The 14,621-nt window shown below is 37.6% G+C and overlaps 1 protein-coding gene across 1 annotated transcript; it reads left to right on the forward strand.

The window, feature by feature from the left end:
- Positions 1–4,841: 4,841 nt before the first annotated feature.
- On the forward strand, positions 4,842–13,712 carry LOC129739444 (syntaxin-4-like). The gene is made up of 4 exons (XM_055730896.1): positions 4,842–5,037; positions 5,099–5,188; positions 5,257–5,587; positions 13,238–13,712. The coding sequence occupies exons 1-4, from the start codon at positions 5,005–5,007 to the stop codon at positions 13,702–13,704; spliced, it is 921 nt and encodes a 306-aa protein (XP_055586871.1). The 5' UTR covers positions 4,842–5,004; the 3' UTR covers positions 13,705–13,712.
- Positions 13,713–14,621: the final 909 nt, after the last annotated feature.

Here is a 14,621-nt window from a genome sequence, read left to right on the forward strand (position 1 = left end):
TCAAGATTGAAGCTTGTGTCGAACAAACTCCAGGTGACTATATTTAGTCACTTGCTTAAAACGAGTTAAAAACTTTTCAGCAAACTCAAACGTCAAACCCGTATTGCTGTACGGGTGCGACATATGCGGCGACGACGCGAAAACTGCAAGCTACGCTGCCTGCGGAACATCATCCGCACTTGGTGGTCTGGCAACTGGATCTCAAACGTGGAACTTCATCGCCAGTGTCATCAAAAGGCGCTAGAAATCGAGATTCGGCAACGTAAGTGGAGATGGATTGGGCACACGCTGCGAAGAGATGAAGCAGAGCAGATTTGCAGAGAGGCGCTTAGCTGGAATCCAGAAGAGCACCGAAGAAGAGGCAGGCCCAGAAGCTCGTGGCGGCGTAGTCCGCACAGTTGACGAGAACCTTGGCTGGCAGCAAGAGGCTGGCTCCGGATCGCCAGCAGTGGAGATCTTTTATCTCAGTCCTATGCGTCGGTCAATCGGCGCCGGACCCTTACGTAGGTTAGGTTCATCCTACGGTTAACCAGCTTTTAAAAAAAGAGTTAGAGAAGCTAAAATCAATTATGTTATATTTTTAGGGATTTTCAGTACCTTTTATGGGGGTTTTTGTATGTGAAATTGACTAAATTAATCACTTAGCTTAGCTTACAGTGTTCTGATAATTACAAAAACACTATGAAATAACCGTCTTTTCAAAAATTGTGTAGTGTTTAACCAAATTATGGCTGCGAACTGTAGTTCACATCCAAGTGAAGTAAGCGTTGTCATTTTTTTGTCGTTTTTCGCGTCGAAATCTGAAAATGCGTGGCCTTAATTATGAACAAAGAAAACGGATTGTGCACATTTGGGGCACATTTAGTGGACTTTCAATCATAAAACTAGCTAAGGACAAAGTGTGAGTGTCGGAGCAGTTCAAACAGGTCTAAGAAAGTATGGAGAATGTATGGACCACATCAATATGAGAAGCGCAGTGCATATTATATGACACCTCTACGAGCAAGGACATTCCGCACTCGTCATAAGCGCGTCGTTACGTATCGTCAACGCAATGGACCTCTGCTGTACCTATACACCGCGGACATGCAGATATCTGCCCTTTGGCATTATGTGGTTTCCACATTTGGCGATCCTTCCAGGATCTAATTTTTGACTAAACTGATTGAGAAAAACTTCTAATTCAATTTCTACATTTCTGTAATAAACTAAATAAAATTGAGTTTAGGTGAATAACAAAGTCTTTAATTCATGATTAATGGCGAGCGTTATTTGCTTTGTCAATTTAACGTGCTGCATCGATAATTTCATAAAGTTGTGTGCAACAGAGAGCAAAAGGAGCTGCACATTGCGAGCTGTGTGGTGCGCCTAATTCAAGCCCAGTGGGCTGCGCCTGCATGCGAGAGCTTTGTGCTGCACCTAATGCGAGCCATGTAGGCTGCGCCTGATTGCGAGCTGTGAGCTGCGCCTAGTGCGAGCCTAGTGGACTACGCCTGAATGCAAGCTGTGTGCTGCGCTTAATGCGAGTCACGTGGATTGCGCGTGAATGCGAGCCAAGTGGGCTGCGCCTGAATGCAAGCTGCGTGCTGCACTTAATGCGAGACAAGGGGGCTGCGCCTGTATGTGAGCTATGTGCTGCGCTTGATTGCAAGCTGTGTGCTGCGCCTAATGTGAGTCACAACATGGACTGCACGTGAATGCAAGCCAAGTGGGCGTCACCTGATTGCGAGCCAAGTGGGCTACGCCTGAATGCAAGCTGTGTGCAGCACTTAATGCGAGCTACGTGGGCTGCGCCTGATTGATAGCTATGTTCTGCACCTAATCCAAGCCAAGTGGATTGTGCCTGAATGTGAGCTATGTTCTGTGCCTGAATGCAAGCTGTGTGCTGCGCCTAATGCGAGTAACATGGAAAGCACGTGAATGCAAGCCAAGTGGGTTGCGCCTGATTGCGAGCCAAGTGGGCTACGCCTGAATGCAAGCTGTATGCTGCACTTAATGCGAGCCACGTGGGCTGAGCCTGAATGCAAGCTGTGTGCTGCACTTAATGCGAGCCACGTGAGCTGCGCTTGCTGTGCGCAAGCTGTGTGCTGCGTCTAATGCGAGTCACATGGACTGAACGTGAATGCAACCCAAGTGGGCTACGCCTAAATGCAATCTTATTGTTGCACTTAATGCGAGCCACGTGGGCTGCGCCTGATTGCTAGCTATGTGCTGCACCTAATCCAAGCCAAGTGGATTGCGCCTGAAAGTGAGCTATGTGCTGCGCCTGAATGCAAGCTGTGTGCTGCACCTAATGCGAGTCACATGGACTGCGTTCTGCATTAAATGCGAGCCACGGGGCTGCGCCTGATTGCTAGCTATGTGCTGCGTCTAATCCAAGCCAAGTGGACGCCTGAATGTGAGCAATGTACTGCGCCTAATGCAAGTTAAGAGGACCGCGCCTGAACGCGAGAGAAATTGGCTGCGGCCGAATGCGAGTTATAACCCAGTAAGCGCGTCCTCTCAAAAATCGACAGAGCATGTAAAAAATTGAGAGTTGAGTCACCGAACTTAGAATAAAACGGTTTATTTCGGCGACACTCCAAGAACGCAAATATCCTCATTCGGTTTGCCCTGCCGAGATACCTAGAGGCAACGAATACGAATGCATACATGCGAAATCAGTTTGAATCGTACACTCGTACGGTGCAGTCGACTTCTCAGGCAGGCAAACACGCGTCTCGAAGGGAAACATACAAACACGATTCGGGTTGTTTTCGTGTGTTTCTCTGGAGGGCGTGTCTTAGATTATTTCGTGGCACTCACTCAAGGCACGCGTATGGTGTGTTCCTCTCTACCGATGTGATGATGCAAAATCGCCAGAGAGATCGTTACGATGGTTACCGTGGTTGAATTAAAAGGAATCTTTCGAATGCTTTGATTCAGTTGAATCATTCAACCAAGTAGGCTCATACCACAACAGATCGTTACGATCCCTCTGGCGATTTGAGTTACCTCTCTGCCGATTCATGTTTACTGGGAAGCTGTGCTTAGTTGATGCGAGCTGTGAGCTTTGTGAGTAACACGGAAAGCGAGCTAAGCTTAGTGCAAAATCTATCGAAATAAGTTAATTGTATCGCCTGAATTATTTATATCTATGTACATTAGACTGCCCCAAATTTGTATGGGAAATTCAAAACCTGTGAAATGTTATGCGCTGCAGGCTAAAATTGATCCTAGGCCTAATACAAGATCTCATGCCAAATTTGGGCCAAATCGGATCACGGGAAGGGGTCGCTCAACGAGCCTGAAGTTTGTATGGGATTTTGAGACATTTTGTTCGGGAGAAACATGAAAAACAAGTTTTTCAGCAATAACTTTGGTTCCCGTCGGCCGATTTCTTTCAAAAACGGGTTTTCTTAAAGCCTAAATTATGAAAAACATTTCATCCGAAGACTGCATATCGATAAGAGTTAAGACAAAAAAGTTATTAGGCTTCCAAAATGGGCTAACTTTTTTAAGGATGGTATTCATCACTGTAAATGAGTCGGGGCGGTCGAACTTATTGACGCCTCATTAGCAGTGATGAATACCACCGTAAAAAAAGTTAGCCCATTTTGGAAGTCCAATAACTTTTTTGTCTTAACTCTTATCGATATGCAGTCTTCGGATGAAATGTTTTCCATAATTTAGGCTTTAAGAAAACCCGTTTTTGAAAGAAATCGGCCGACGAGAACCAAAGTTATTGATGAAAAACTGGTTTTTCATGTTTCTCCCGAACAAAATGTCTCAAAATCGCATACAAACTTCAGGCTCGTTGAGCGACCCCTTCCCGTGATCCGATTTGGCCCAAATTTGGCATGAGATCTTGTACTAGGCCTAGGATCAATTTAAGCCTGCAGCGCATAACTTTTTCAAAAGTCGGGTCATTTGGGGCACTCTAATGTACATCCATCATATGCGAGTAGGTCATATGCAAGTTTGTGTGTTGTTTAGAGTTAAATTACAAATGCAAAATTTTTTTTGCATTCTTAGATACGATTTGCATCTGATGTGCTTCAATATTTTTTTTCTTTTTTCACTTGTTTGTTTTTGTATGTATTTTGTTCAGATTTGATCGATTTTTGCCAGATTTTTTAACAAATCGTCCAAAATTGCCCGGAGGTGCTGATACGTGTGGTAGAAGGTATGGCTTAAGGTATAAAGATCAACTACTTTTTGAAGATGTTTTGCTCAAATCCAAATATCATACAATTCGATGTCAAATAAGAAATTTAAAATTGCTTGGTACCTGTTTTGACTTGTTTTGTCCCAGTTTTCACTGAAACCCAATATCTTTGTTGATAAACGGAAACGCTCTAAAAGCGACAAGTCATCTCCATCTGATGTCCTTCGTAAGTGCTTGAGGAAAATCTCGCCAACAAACTTCAAGTCAAATTTCTTCGAAACAGATATTTTGCGAACAGCTTTGGAACGCTAAACATAAGCAAATTTAAATAAAAATTCAAACATTGGGATTTTTTTTCACAGTGCATCGACTATTGAAAAATCGCCTAAAAGTATACCGTAACTTCCGACGCGTAAAGCTTGAATCGCAATGTTATGCTTATCACATTCGTAGGCCTACCGGCAGCGTGCTGATTTATCTTCCAAGCCGAATCTTCGGCTTGATAACCGTTCTCCGACTGCGAGTAAGCAGACAACGTGTGCTCTTATTCCGCGGGCGCGCACATCATAACTCTGCTGATGGTCCCGGTGAGCGATATTATCAGTTTCTATTATCATCAATTAGGAAATTGAGCAAAACATGTCTGCTGTGTGGACAGTTTGCGCGAGAGTTTTCGACTGCACGGTCGTTTTTTTTTTCTTTGGACCGATCTGTGATATTGAAATGTTCAGTTTTTGATCGAGACGAGCTACGCGATTGCATCTGCAGTTTTTTTTTACTTAATCAGTCTGTCGTAAGATATGTGGAGAAAATTTGAAAGTGTTTTTCATTGCTAGATCTTTAGAGAAGTTAGCAGAATGGTCAAAGATCGTCTAAGGGAGCTCTTGGAGGTTTTTATTTTCAAATTTTCATTTGATAATGTGATATAATAAATTATTTCTTCACCCTCAGAACTGCAACGTAGAAGAGTACAAATTCGTACAGGAGCATGAGTTTATGACCCTGTATCTCCAGGATAAGGTCCTGGAAGACCTGGAAAAGGTAAGATAAAGGGTTCTAAATCACGTTTGAAAACCTTTTTGCTCACTGACCTTGCCTAACCGCAGTAGTTTGCAGAGGTTTCTGAATGGATCAGGAAGCTGCGACGGAACGTTCTGGACATCGAGGTGAACATCTTCTGCGAAGGCTTCTCGAAGGCCGGCCACAAGCTGAAGGAAAATGCTAACCTGTGTTACAAAATTTACACCTCGGTCCGGAAGATGCAGGCCGACTTCGAGCGAGGGGGAGTGCGCCCAAAGATTGATGACGATGACGATCTTGTTGCCAGGGTCCGAAGCGTTCAGTTCGAGGGCATCAAGAAGGAGTACATCAGTGCGTACTGGAAGTACCATTCGGTGATAAGACGTTACGAGGATCTCGTAAGTCGACCACATCTGATACGTGAGTACACGTTTTCTCTACACATAACTGTCCGTTATTTCACTATGGGGATTGTTTGTTTTCAAACACAGATAATTTGCGTAAAGTAAATTTGAATCTATTCTATTTTAAGTGCTTCAAATAAACTGGTAAACACTTTACTTGAAGGCGGAAACAAATAAAACTACTTCAGAAGTGGCTGCCAGATAAAACTGCTACCAAAATTGTCAACTGAACACTGTTTGATGATTGAAAAATGTTGATACGTAATCGCATTGCAGACCTGGGAGCAGCTGATAATAGGTTATTTTTGAGTACAACTTTTATTACAGTATTTTTGGTTCGTCACCCTTGATGTAATGAATAAGTATGTATTGTTATTTTAGATAAGCCTTTACGCATCCATCCGTTCGGGAAATATGTATGTAGATGAAATTCTTATCTTGGGACATAACCTGAATGTTGTTAGCGGCATACCACTCCATGACCTTTTTTCAATAATTACAGGATGCCGAATCCGGTCAAAACAACACATACACATCATGTTTCTTCAGGAAAGGCAGCAATAGCTTTTGAAGACACTCTTTTACGTAAATTTCCTGGTTGACGGACCCGGTTGAAACGAAAATGTCGTATTTCAAGCTACAGGTACAGATAGTTCGCCAAACGAGATATTTCCTGGCAAACTTTGATAGTTCAATATGCTTGAAAATATCTGCTACCTTTCCCCTTCCAGTAGCCTGTATAATCTCTTGTCCAGGAAGTCTGAAGTAGGCCTTGGCGTAGGTTTCGCCGTCCATTACCACGCAATTAAACTTTGTCAACAATGTCGTAAACAGCTTCTGTGATATTGTTTTTGCCGTAAAATTTTTCTTATCGTTGCGATTTGGAGTCACTTTCTTCTTATAAGTCGATAGTCCGGATCGTTGTTTTAGCTTCATGCACGGTTGTAGCCAACCTTTTGTCCGTCACTGCGGTTTCCGATTTCCCCCAGATCCAGGCTTCCTAGTTGTCGAAAAACGTTCCCGAACACTTATTTTACTTTAGTGACGGTTGATCTGGCCACATTCAACGATTTTGCTATTTCTGCGTGGTGTAGTTTGGATTTTCACGACACGCATGTACAAAATTTTGATTCGTACCTCCGCTTGCTTTGATAACTAAAAATCTGATGTCAAAATCCAAATAGAAACATCATTCTACACATACACACCTACAAAAATGAGCGGTGTTCAGGGTTATTACATAAATGATTAGAAATAATACGGCGAATCTAAGTTCACAACTTTATGATATTTTGATCCAAACACTGTTTATGTTACCCTACAACAGGGGTGTCAGGTGTCCTGATTTTTCAGGATTTGTCCTGATTTTTGAGAGGCCGTCCTGATTTTTCAAAAACGCTTGAATTGTCCTGATTTTTGAAAAATGACGTTTAAAATATCCTGATTTGTCCTGATTTTTGAAAAATACCTAAACTTTAACTAAATTTATTTTTAAATGGTGAGAAAATCAAACAAATCTTCTACAAAATAGTTAAACTAGTTTAATCGATGATAATCTTTGGTTCAAATGATATTTAAATAGTGTTTTTCGATGTTATTTTCAGGTTATCCAAGGTTTTTCTCGCTGTAGTTGCATAACTTTAGGCGTCTTCAGCACCTGTATTTCGCCTTTAGTTATGCAATCTAAGCAGAGCTGCATGTTATTTTCATCAATTTGATGGTGTCCTGAAAAATCCTGATTTTTATCATTGCGGTGTCCTGTTTTATCAAAACCACCTGGCACCCCTGCCCTACAATCCCAACAAAGGTTTTTTGCTGATTAAAAACGCCAATTCTTTGAACATCCTACTGTGTTAAGGTCAAGGTTGCCGAAATCACAGAAAAATCTGTAATTTCTCAGAATTTTGAGCAAATTTTCATCACAGAATCTGTGTCACAGAACACAGAATTTTGAAATTTTCACAGATTTCACAGAATTTTTAAATTTTGAATGGTTTTCGGAAATTATAATTTTTTTGGACAGCATGAAATTTAGATTTCTTGCTTTGAATTAGAAAAGTATGATAATATTGGTAATGGTAATTGATTTTGCTCAACTAAAATGTGTGAAAGACCCAATATCTCATGAATTTTCTATGAAATTCAAGGAAATAGCATCACAGAAATCCATCTCAGAATTTTTGGGTAAAATCACAGATAGTCAGAATTATTTTTCTCAAAAACACAGAATTTATTTCGGGAACCTTGGATAAGGTGTTGATTGCTGTTTCAGCTTGCTGGCTGAAGAAGGAAAAACCTACTTCAGCGCTGTTTCAGCGTGTAAGCAAGTTTTATTTCAGTCAGACGATAGTAGGGAAAATTTTCTGAAGAATAACTTTTGACACCATTTCAATTTGACAGTCGTTAGCTGTACAAGGGCTAGATCAGATAAATAGAAATTCTCTGCAGCATTTTTTTACTTTTCGGCAAAAAATTGAGCACTTTTTGAAAAGAGTTGGGTAGGATAGGGGTAGTAAAATGGATACCCTAAGGCATTGCATCAATTTCTCCACAGTTAAACGTCAAAACACTGGGTGGATTGCACAAATTCAATGAGTCACTAATAATAATTGATACAAAAAATTAAAAAAAACAGCCAAAATGTACATATTTTTTAAGTTTTTTCAAAACTATTTTAATATCCATTTTTGTGCGAAAAAAAACATGTGCGGGTAAAATGGTCCACGCAAATAACTCGGAATTGAAAAAATCTTTTTGTGTGTGGTCATTTCAAGTGCACAGCAAGAGACTAGTCACGACCAGACATTCCCGGTGCATGTACCGTATACCCAATGTAACCAGATTCTGAGTAATACAAAAAAAAACATCATGCGACCACTCTAAATACTCGGAAATCTAAAACTAGGGATCAAGTTCTGTAAACTTTATTCGTAATGACATGTCCCAGATAACCTTAAATTCGTTTTCCTGATGTAAGCTCGTGGCATCTGGAAAGTTAAAATGAAAATAAACACTGTCCATTTTACCACCCTCCATGGGGTGTCCATTTTACCCGCACTATATGTTTTGTTGAAAACAGTTAAATTTAACAAAAAAAAATATTGAAAAAAAACACATACCTTAGATGATATCTGTTGATAAGTACTCTGAGCATAGATATTTGTACAAAAAACTCGGCGGAAAGGCGTTTAACACTTTAAAAAACGTTAGTTGTTGTAGGCCGAAAACAACATCACCACCTGGAAAGTGCACGTGTGTTTTGTTTTTGTTTATTATTTTCAATGTTTGACAGCTCCGTGTTCCATAGGGTGTCTCTAATAGTCTCTAGTGATTCTGTGATAGGGTGGCCATAAAGTTTGCACTACTTTGTAAAGAAATAAGTAAGATTTTACCACCCCTGTCCATTTTACCCACACTTTCCCTAATCGTTTGAGATAAAAACTCGTGCCGGAACTAAACAAAATAAGCTACCCTATTATTTTATAGATCCTCAGTTTGTTGAAATTTGTAAACCTTTTCAAAGCAAAACTTCCTTAAGGACTTAAACAAAGTTTCAATAAACATCATTCTAAAGAAACAAAATTTGTTACCTTCTCACTGGTTGGTGATTCAATCTGACCAATTAGACGTTTGAGCACTTTTTATTTTTTTTTCTGTTTTCCACCCTTGACACAAGGGTTTTTATAGGCGCTTTTCAGCTATATCAAACTGTCTGTTGTTCAGTTATTGATCAATTAATGCATGATGGCGAATAGATCGGAATAAGGGTTTTTTTCAATTTTAAATATTCGAAATTTTTCACTTTGCTTAATAAAATGGCCCAGCCTGGAATAAATTTGTTTATTTTGTCGTTGATTTTTCGGTCGCTTAAGAACGACACTTTTCCTATGCTTCACAAGATTCTGCGTTCTGCGGCATGAGACCAATAAGTCGTAGGTTCAAAGTTCGAGAAAAGTTTTATTGAAGAAAAAAATAACACGAGAGGGAACATCGGACAAATTCCGGTAATCATTTTATTTGTTTTTTTTTCTATGATCCGTCAATTGACGTTTGATGTCATCTTCGCTGATTAATTTCTCCAAATCTAGATGTTTAAGGGCTGAACAGCAGCTTCTCTAAGACTATTGGTTGCGTTCTTTCAGTCAGATTGCTGATTTAAAACTATAACTAGGTTTTGTCCCAGCTGTTGTTCAGCAAAAAATGATTTTTGGTATCTGAGATTATAGATTTGAATGGAATTTTCTAAATTGTATGGGAGAGTGGGGTATCATGGGCCACTTTTTTTTCGTTGTTCCATAACTTTTTTATTATAAAAGATAAAATGAAAATAAAAAATTGTATGGCTTTCTACATTTACAGGGTATCATAAACTATTTTTTTAAATTTTTTAATAAGTTATTTTCCCCAAAATTTGACTGTTTTAAAAAAAGCTATATTTTTTGGATTTTGAAAAATGGTGGGGAATCGTGGGCCACTAAATCAAATAACATGCAAAGTTATGAGTTGACCCAAAACTGTGATTTCATAATTTATTTAGTTATTTTAAAGCAATTTCAGATGGTGAAATAAAAAAAAGAGCTGTGCATGATCGATTACATTCCAAAACGTGGCTCGCGGACGTTTTGGCAAAACTTCTTATATAGGATGGACAAAATATTTTTCATAACTCTTCATTTGGCATAAGAAAACTTTACAGATAGGAAAAACGTATTTTAAGTTCTGAATGTGTATAAAAACATAAAAATATATGGGGTTTCAAGATGTGTGGCCCAAGATTCCCCACAAGCTATGATTTGCAAATTAGTTGCGTTTGTGTGACTTATTGATGTTTCATCAAAAATTCCTTTTCCACGTGAAAGATCATGACAAAACTAAGACCATAAGCGTATGAGCATATTTTTGTTATGAACTTTAGGTTCCCCATCGATGCAATAAGCGGGTGTTTTATTTAATTATGTAAGAGAATTTTTTTAACTTTTTTTAGCTTCATAAATAAAAGAAACATGTGATGCGTATTTAAGTCAACAACATATAGAAATATATGCTCACGCAAAGCGACGACGATGACAGTTGGTTTGAGATTTTTATCTCAACACACATTTGAAATATTCAAAGTGGCCCACGTTTCCCCATGGCCCACGATACCCCACTCTCCCCTACGTACAAGCCATGTCCTATGGGGTCCTGTGAGGGGGTGGCAAAAAACCGTTTGAAATCACTGGAAAACGCCTGAATTTCTATAAAAACTAAGAATTTTTATGTCAAATTTTATGTCAATGCTTATTAAAACAATTTATGCTCTTATTTCCAATATGATATACACAAAAAAAATTAAATAGTTTCTTTTGATTTTTTTGCGTTGCTATCATTTCGAACAGCAGTTAAAAAAATATTTTCTCCAAAACTGTTCACATACGCCCAACTAGAATACACATAACCAATTAAAACACATGGTTAATTCCTTAACTTTTTCCTTAACTTTTTCCGAGCTCTTGTTTTTTGTTAAAAATTCAACAAAAAATTGTGCACCTTTTTGGCCAAAGTGTAAAATATTACAAAGGTATAGAAAATAAAAATTTTAACTTAATCATTAATTTTCCTTGAGTAAACTTTACTTCTGGGTGAAAGTTATAAAAGTTATAATATTGTTATTTTTTCCCTTCGCGGAAATTTTGAAACCATTGTGAACCAAAATGAATTTTAGATATTTTTTATAGCTTAAGTCGACTTGCAGTCTTGGTAAATAGATTAGTATTTTCAGTATCAAATAGATAACTGAATAAATCTCATTTTTTGTCAGAAATAGTAAATTTTTTTTCAATGTCTTTATTATAGAGATTTTCAGCTTTCAGCTGGTTTATCTAAATAGTAAAAATGACATCTATTTAATTTTTTAGAAATTGTAAAATTATTTTTTTAAATTATTTCATCTCTGAAAGAAGATTAGCAAAGCAAAATCTGTATCGTTTTTTTCCGGGAATTTACCACTTTGTGAAATTCTTCCCTATCACCTGTATAGTTGAATGAATGGAAAATAATTGATAGATTCAAATTTATTTAGAGTTATTTCAGAATAAAATTGATATTTAGAAATCAAGGAATTTTCAAACCACGATTCAGCTTAATACTTCAGAAAAATGTATAAGTGTTTGACAATCAGTTTTAAATTATTGGCAATTAATAACAAAAACTTTTCTTAAATTTATGGTTTTTAAATGTATTGTTGCAAAATGTGAATTATAAAAATATTGTTGTGAGCCTAGCGCTGATATGAAGAAGCTCAGGAAAAGTATTCTAGTTAACCTGGAGATTATTTTCTACATTTTCTTCTCCAAAAATGTGTGCATTATTTTCATTTGTAAAAAAAAAACATTTATAACGGAAGATTCTTTAAAGAGTTCATAAAGTGATAACTTTTAAACTACCAGATTTACAAATTACGAAAATTTTCTTTTTATCAACATTTTCCCGCAGTGTATATTCTTATAGATTTGCAGATTGTTTTATGAAATGAAATAATAAAATAACTATATTGAGAAAATTTGTTAAATTTTTTCACTATTTTTCTTTAATGTCATGTTTTTCAAAATACCTCTAATTTTGTTCAATGAAATTATGTATCGAGGAGGAAGAGGAAGAGTATGCAGCAAAAATTCAAGATTCATTTGCAACTGCACCTCCCCCCTCCATTCACTGTTTCAAAATTAAAGTTTTTTTTCACCAGATATTGACGTACATTTTTATTGACTGATTTTCGAAAAATTGGAGTGTCAAAAGTGTTTCCAGATCATATCGATGAGCTCAAACACCCAAATATTTTTCTTTTGCCAGGATGCATAGGCGATCTCAGTCCTAAAGCTTTTTTTTACCTTTTATCTATTTAATCTATTAACTACTAGGACGTGGCCGGCACCAATGTTGATGGCTTAAAGAGAGAACGTCAGATTTGTGCATTGAGAATGAGCACAAAATTGATGGCCTTCGTCGGTCACGGAACATCAATCATTAGCGATGTGAAATTTGTTCTACTGAGTTACATCAGCAACCATGGAGTGCTACAAAATGCTAGAGTCTTTAATTTATTGTTCTTAGAACTGGTATGATAAGTCCTCATTGTAATACTAATAGACTGAATCGATTTAGGGTCATTTTAGAATTTCACAAACCCTGAGGTCTAAAAAGCTTCGTTTAAGTTCCAAACTCATCCATGATTTTTGAAGAATTTTAACGTTACGTTTACATGAGTAAAATTCAATATTTTGTTTTAAAAAACGAGCATTATTTTTTGGCAAGATTTTGTTCGTTTCATTTCCGCCCAAATATGCTTATGAGTGAATTATTTGAAAAAAAAAAAAAAGAAAAGAAGAAAATTTGGAGAAAACCACCATAACTAACAGCCATTATTGGTTTTTTTTTTCGAGAAAACAAGTCATTGTTTTGTTCATCTCGTATCAATCTGAACACGCATCACTGTCAAATAATCGGAAAAAGCTGCAAAATCGCAGGAAAACAGCAATATCTTTATTTTCATAGGGGTACATGAACTATGCCAATGCTTAACGCCCATGGCAAATGATTTTATTTTAAGTTTTAAGTTTATATCAGTTAAGTTAAGTTTATATCATTGCCAACAAAATATGTTATCCTATTTTTTAAACCCTTCCAGAATCATCCCGCGAAACGGTTGCCTCGCTGGAAACGGAACCAACCGATGCGCTGCTGCTCCAGAAACAGGTCCGAGAGGCGTATCCGAGTGCCAATGGAGCACCGCCCAAAACCTACTCGGATCCGGAACTTGCCTCGGCCCAGAACACCCTGCACCAGATGGAGGATCGCAAACACGAGTTGATGCTCCTGGAGAAATCCCTGGTCGAGATGCGTGATTTGTTTGTACTTTTTTCGACCCTAGTCATGGAACACGGGAGTTTGCTGAACCTGATCGAGGGAAACGTGCAGCTTGCTTCCGGTCATGTGTCGAAGGCGGTTCAGCATCTGCAAACGGCTCGGGAGTTCTCCTGGAGGGCCACGGCGAATCGGTGCTGGTGCTTTAATAAAATAACCTTAATGTTAGTTTTACTCGGTATACTAGTGGCAGTGGCTGTTGTTTTGGCTCTGAAAAAGTTCCTTTTTTAATAAAATGATAAGTGAAAAAAATTGCCTTTTGATGGTCATGAAGTACATTTTCAAATGCAAATCATTAGAGTTGAAAATTTGTCATTTGGATCCTCGATTCATTTGACCCCTCATTGAGCTAATGTTAAGCTTATTTTCTGTTATTTATTAACGATCTACTTGGAAGATCGGATATCCAATCCAGATTCATTGCTTTTACTTTATCCACACAGCCAGTAACAAAAGTAAGTAACCAGAAGCATTTTCCATCATCATTTTGCTTATTCAAAACACAAATGCCACAAGGATGGTAAAATGTCATTAATAAAACCTTAAATTTTTTTTTTGCTTATTTGGCTTATAAAATGAAAGTTTTGTGAAAAAAATTGTACAGAATGATAGTAGGTACTTAAGTTATTTAATAATACCATGAAATTTTTTTTTTCTGAAAAACTAAGTTAAACCATGAGTTAAGCCAATTTTATTTCTGATCATAAAAATTGGAAGGGACAAAAGTAAGTAACCATATGAGAGAAAAGAAATTAGTTCATCAAATTTGAAAGGAAAACAAGTGAAAACATATTATCAATATTGTAAATAACTACAAAATTAAGGATCCAATATAACCACTTTTGGTATTCTCGAGTGAATATGAGTGTCGCGACGTCTTTGAAGCAAGGTTGCCGAAGAAATACTGTGATTTGACCCCAACATTCTTGAACGATTTTCTGTGATGGTGTTTTAAAAAAAATCATTGACAATATATCTCCATCATCCATCAATTTTGCTATTTTTACCATTTTCATTTAAAAAATCAATTCTCATGATCAATCACAAACATTTTCATGAATTGGTAGTCAGAATCTGTTGAGATTTGTCTCATCGTAGTAATCGATAAGACGAATAACAACATACACATCATTAACAAACAAACAAAT

This window comes from Uranotaenia lowii, chromosome 1 (genome assembly GCF_029784155.1).
Source record: "Uranotaenia lowii strain MFRU-FL chromosome 1, ASM2978415v1, whole genome shotgun sequence".
Taxonomy (NCBI): domain Eukaryota; kingdom Metazoa; phylum Arthropoda; class Insecta; order Diptera; family Culicidae; genus Uranotaenia; species Uranotaenia lowii.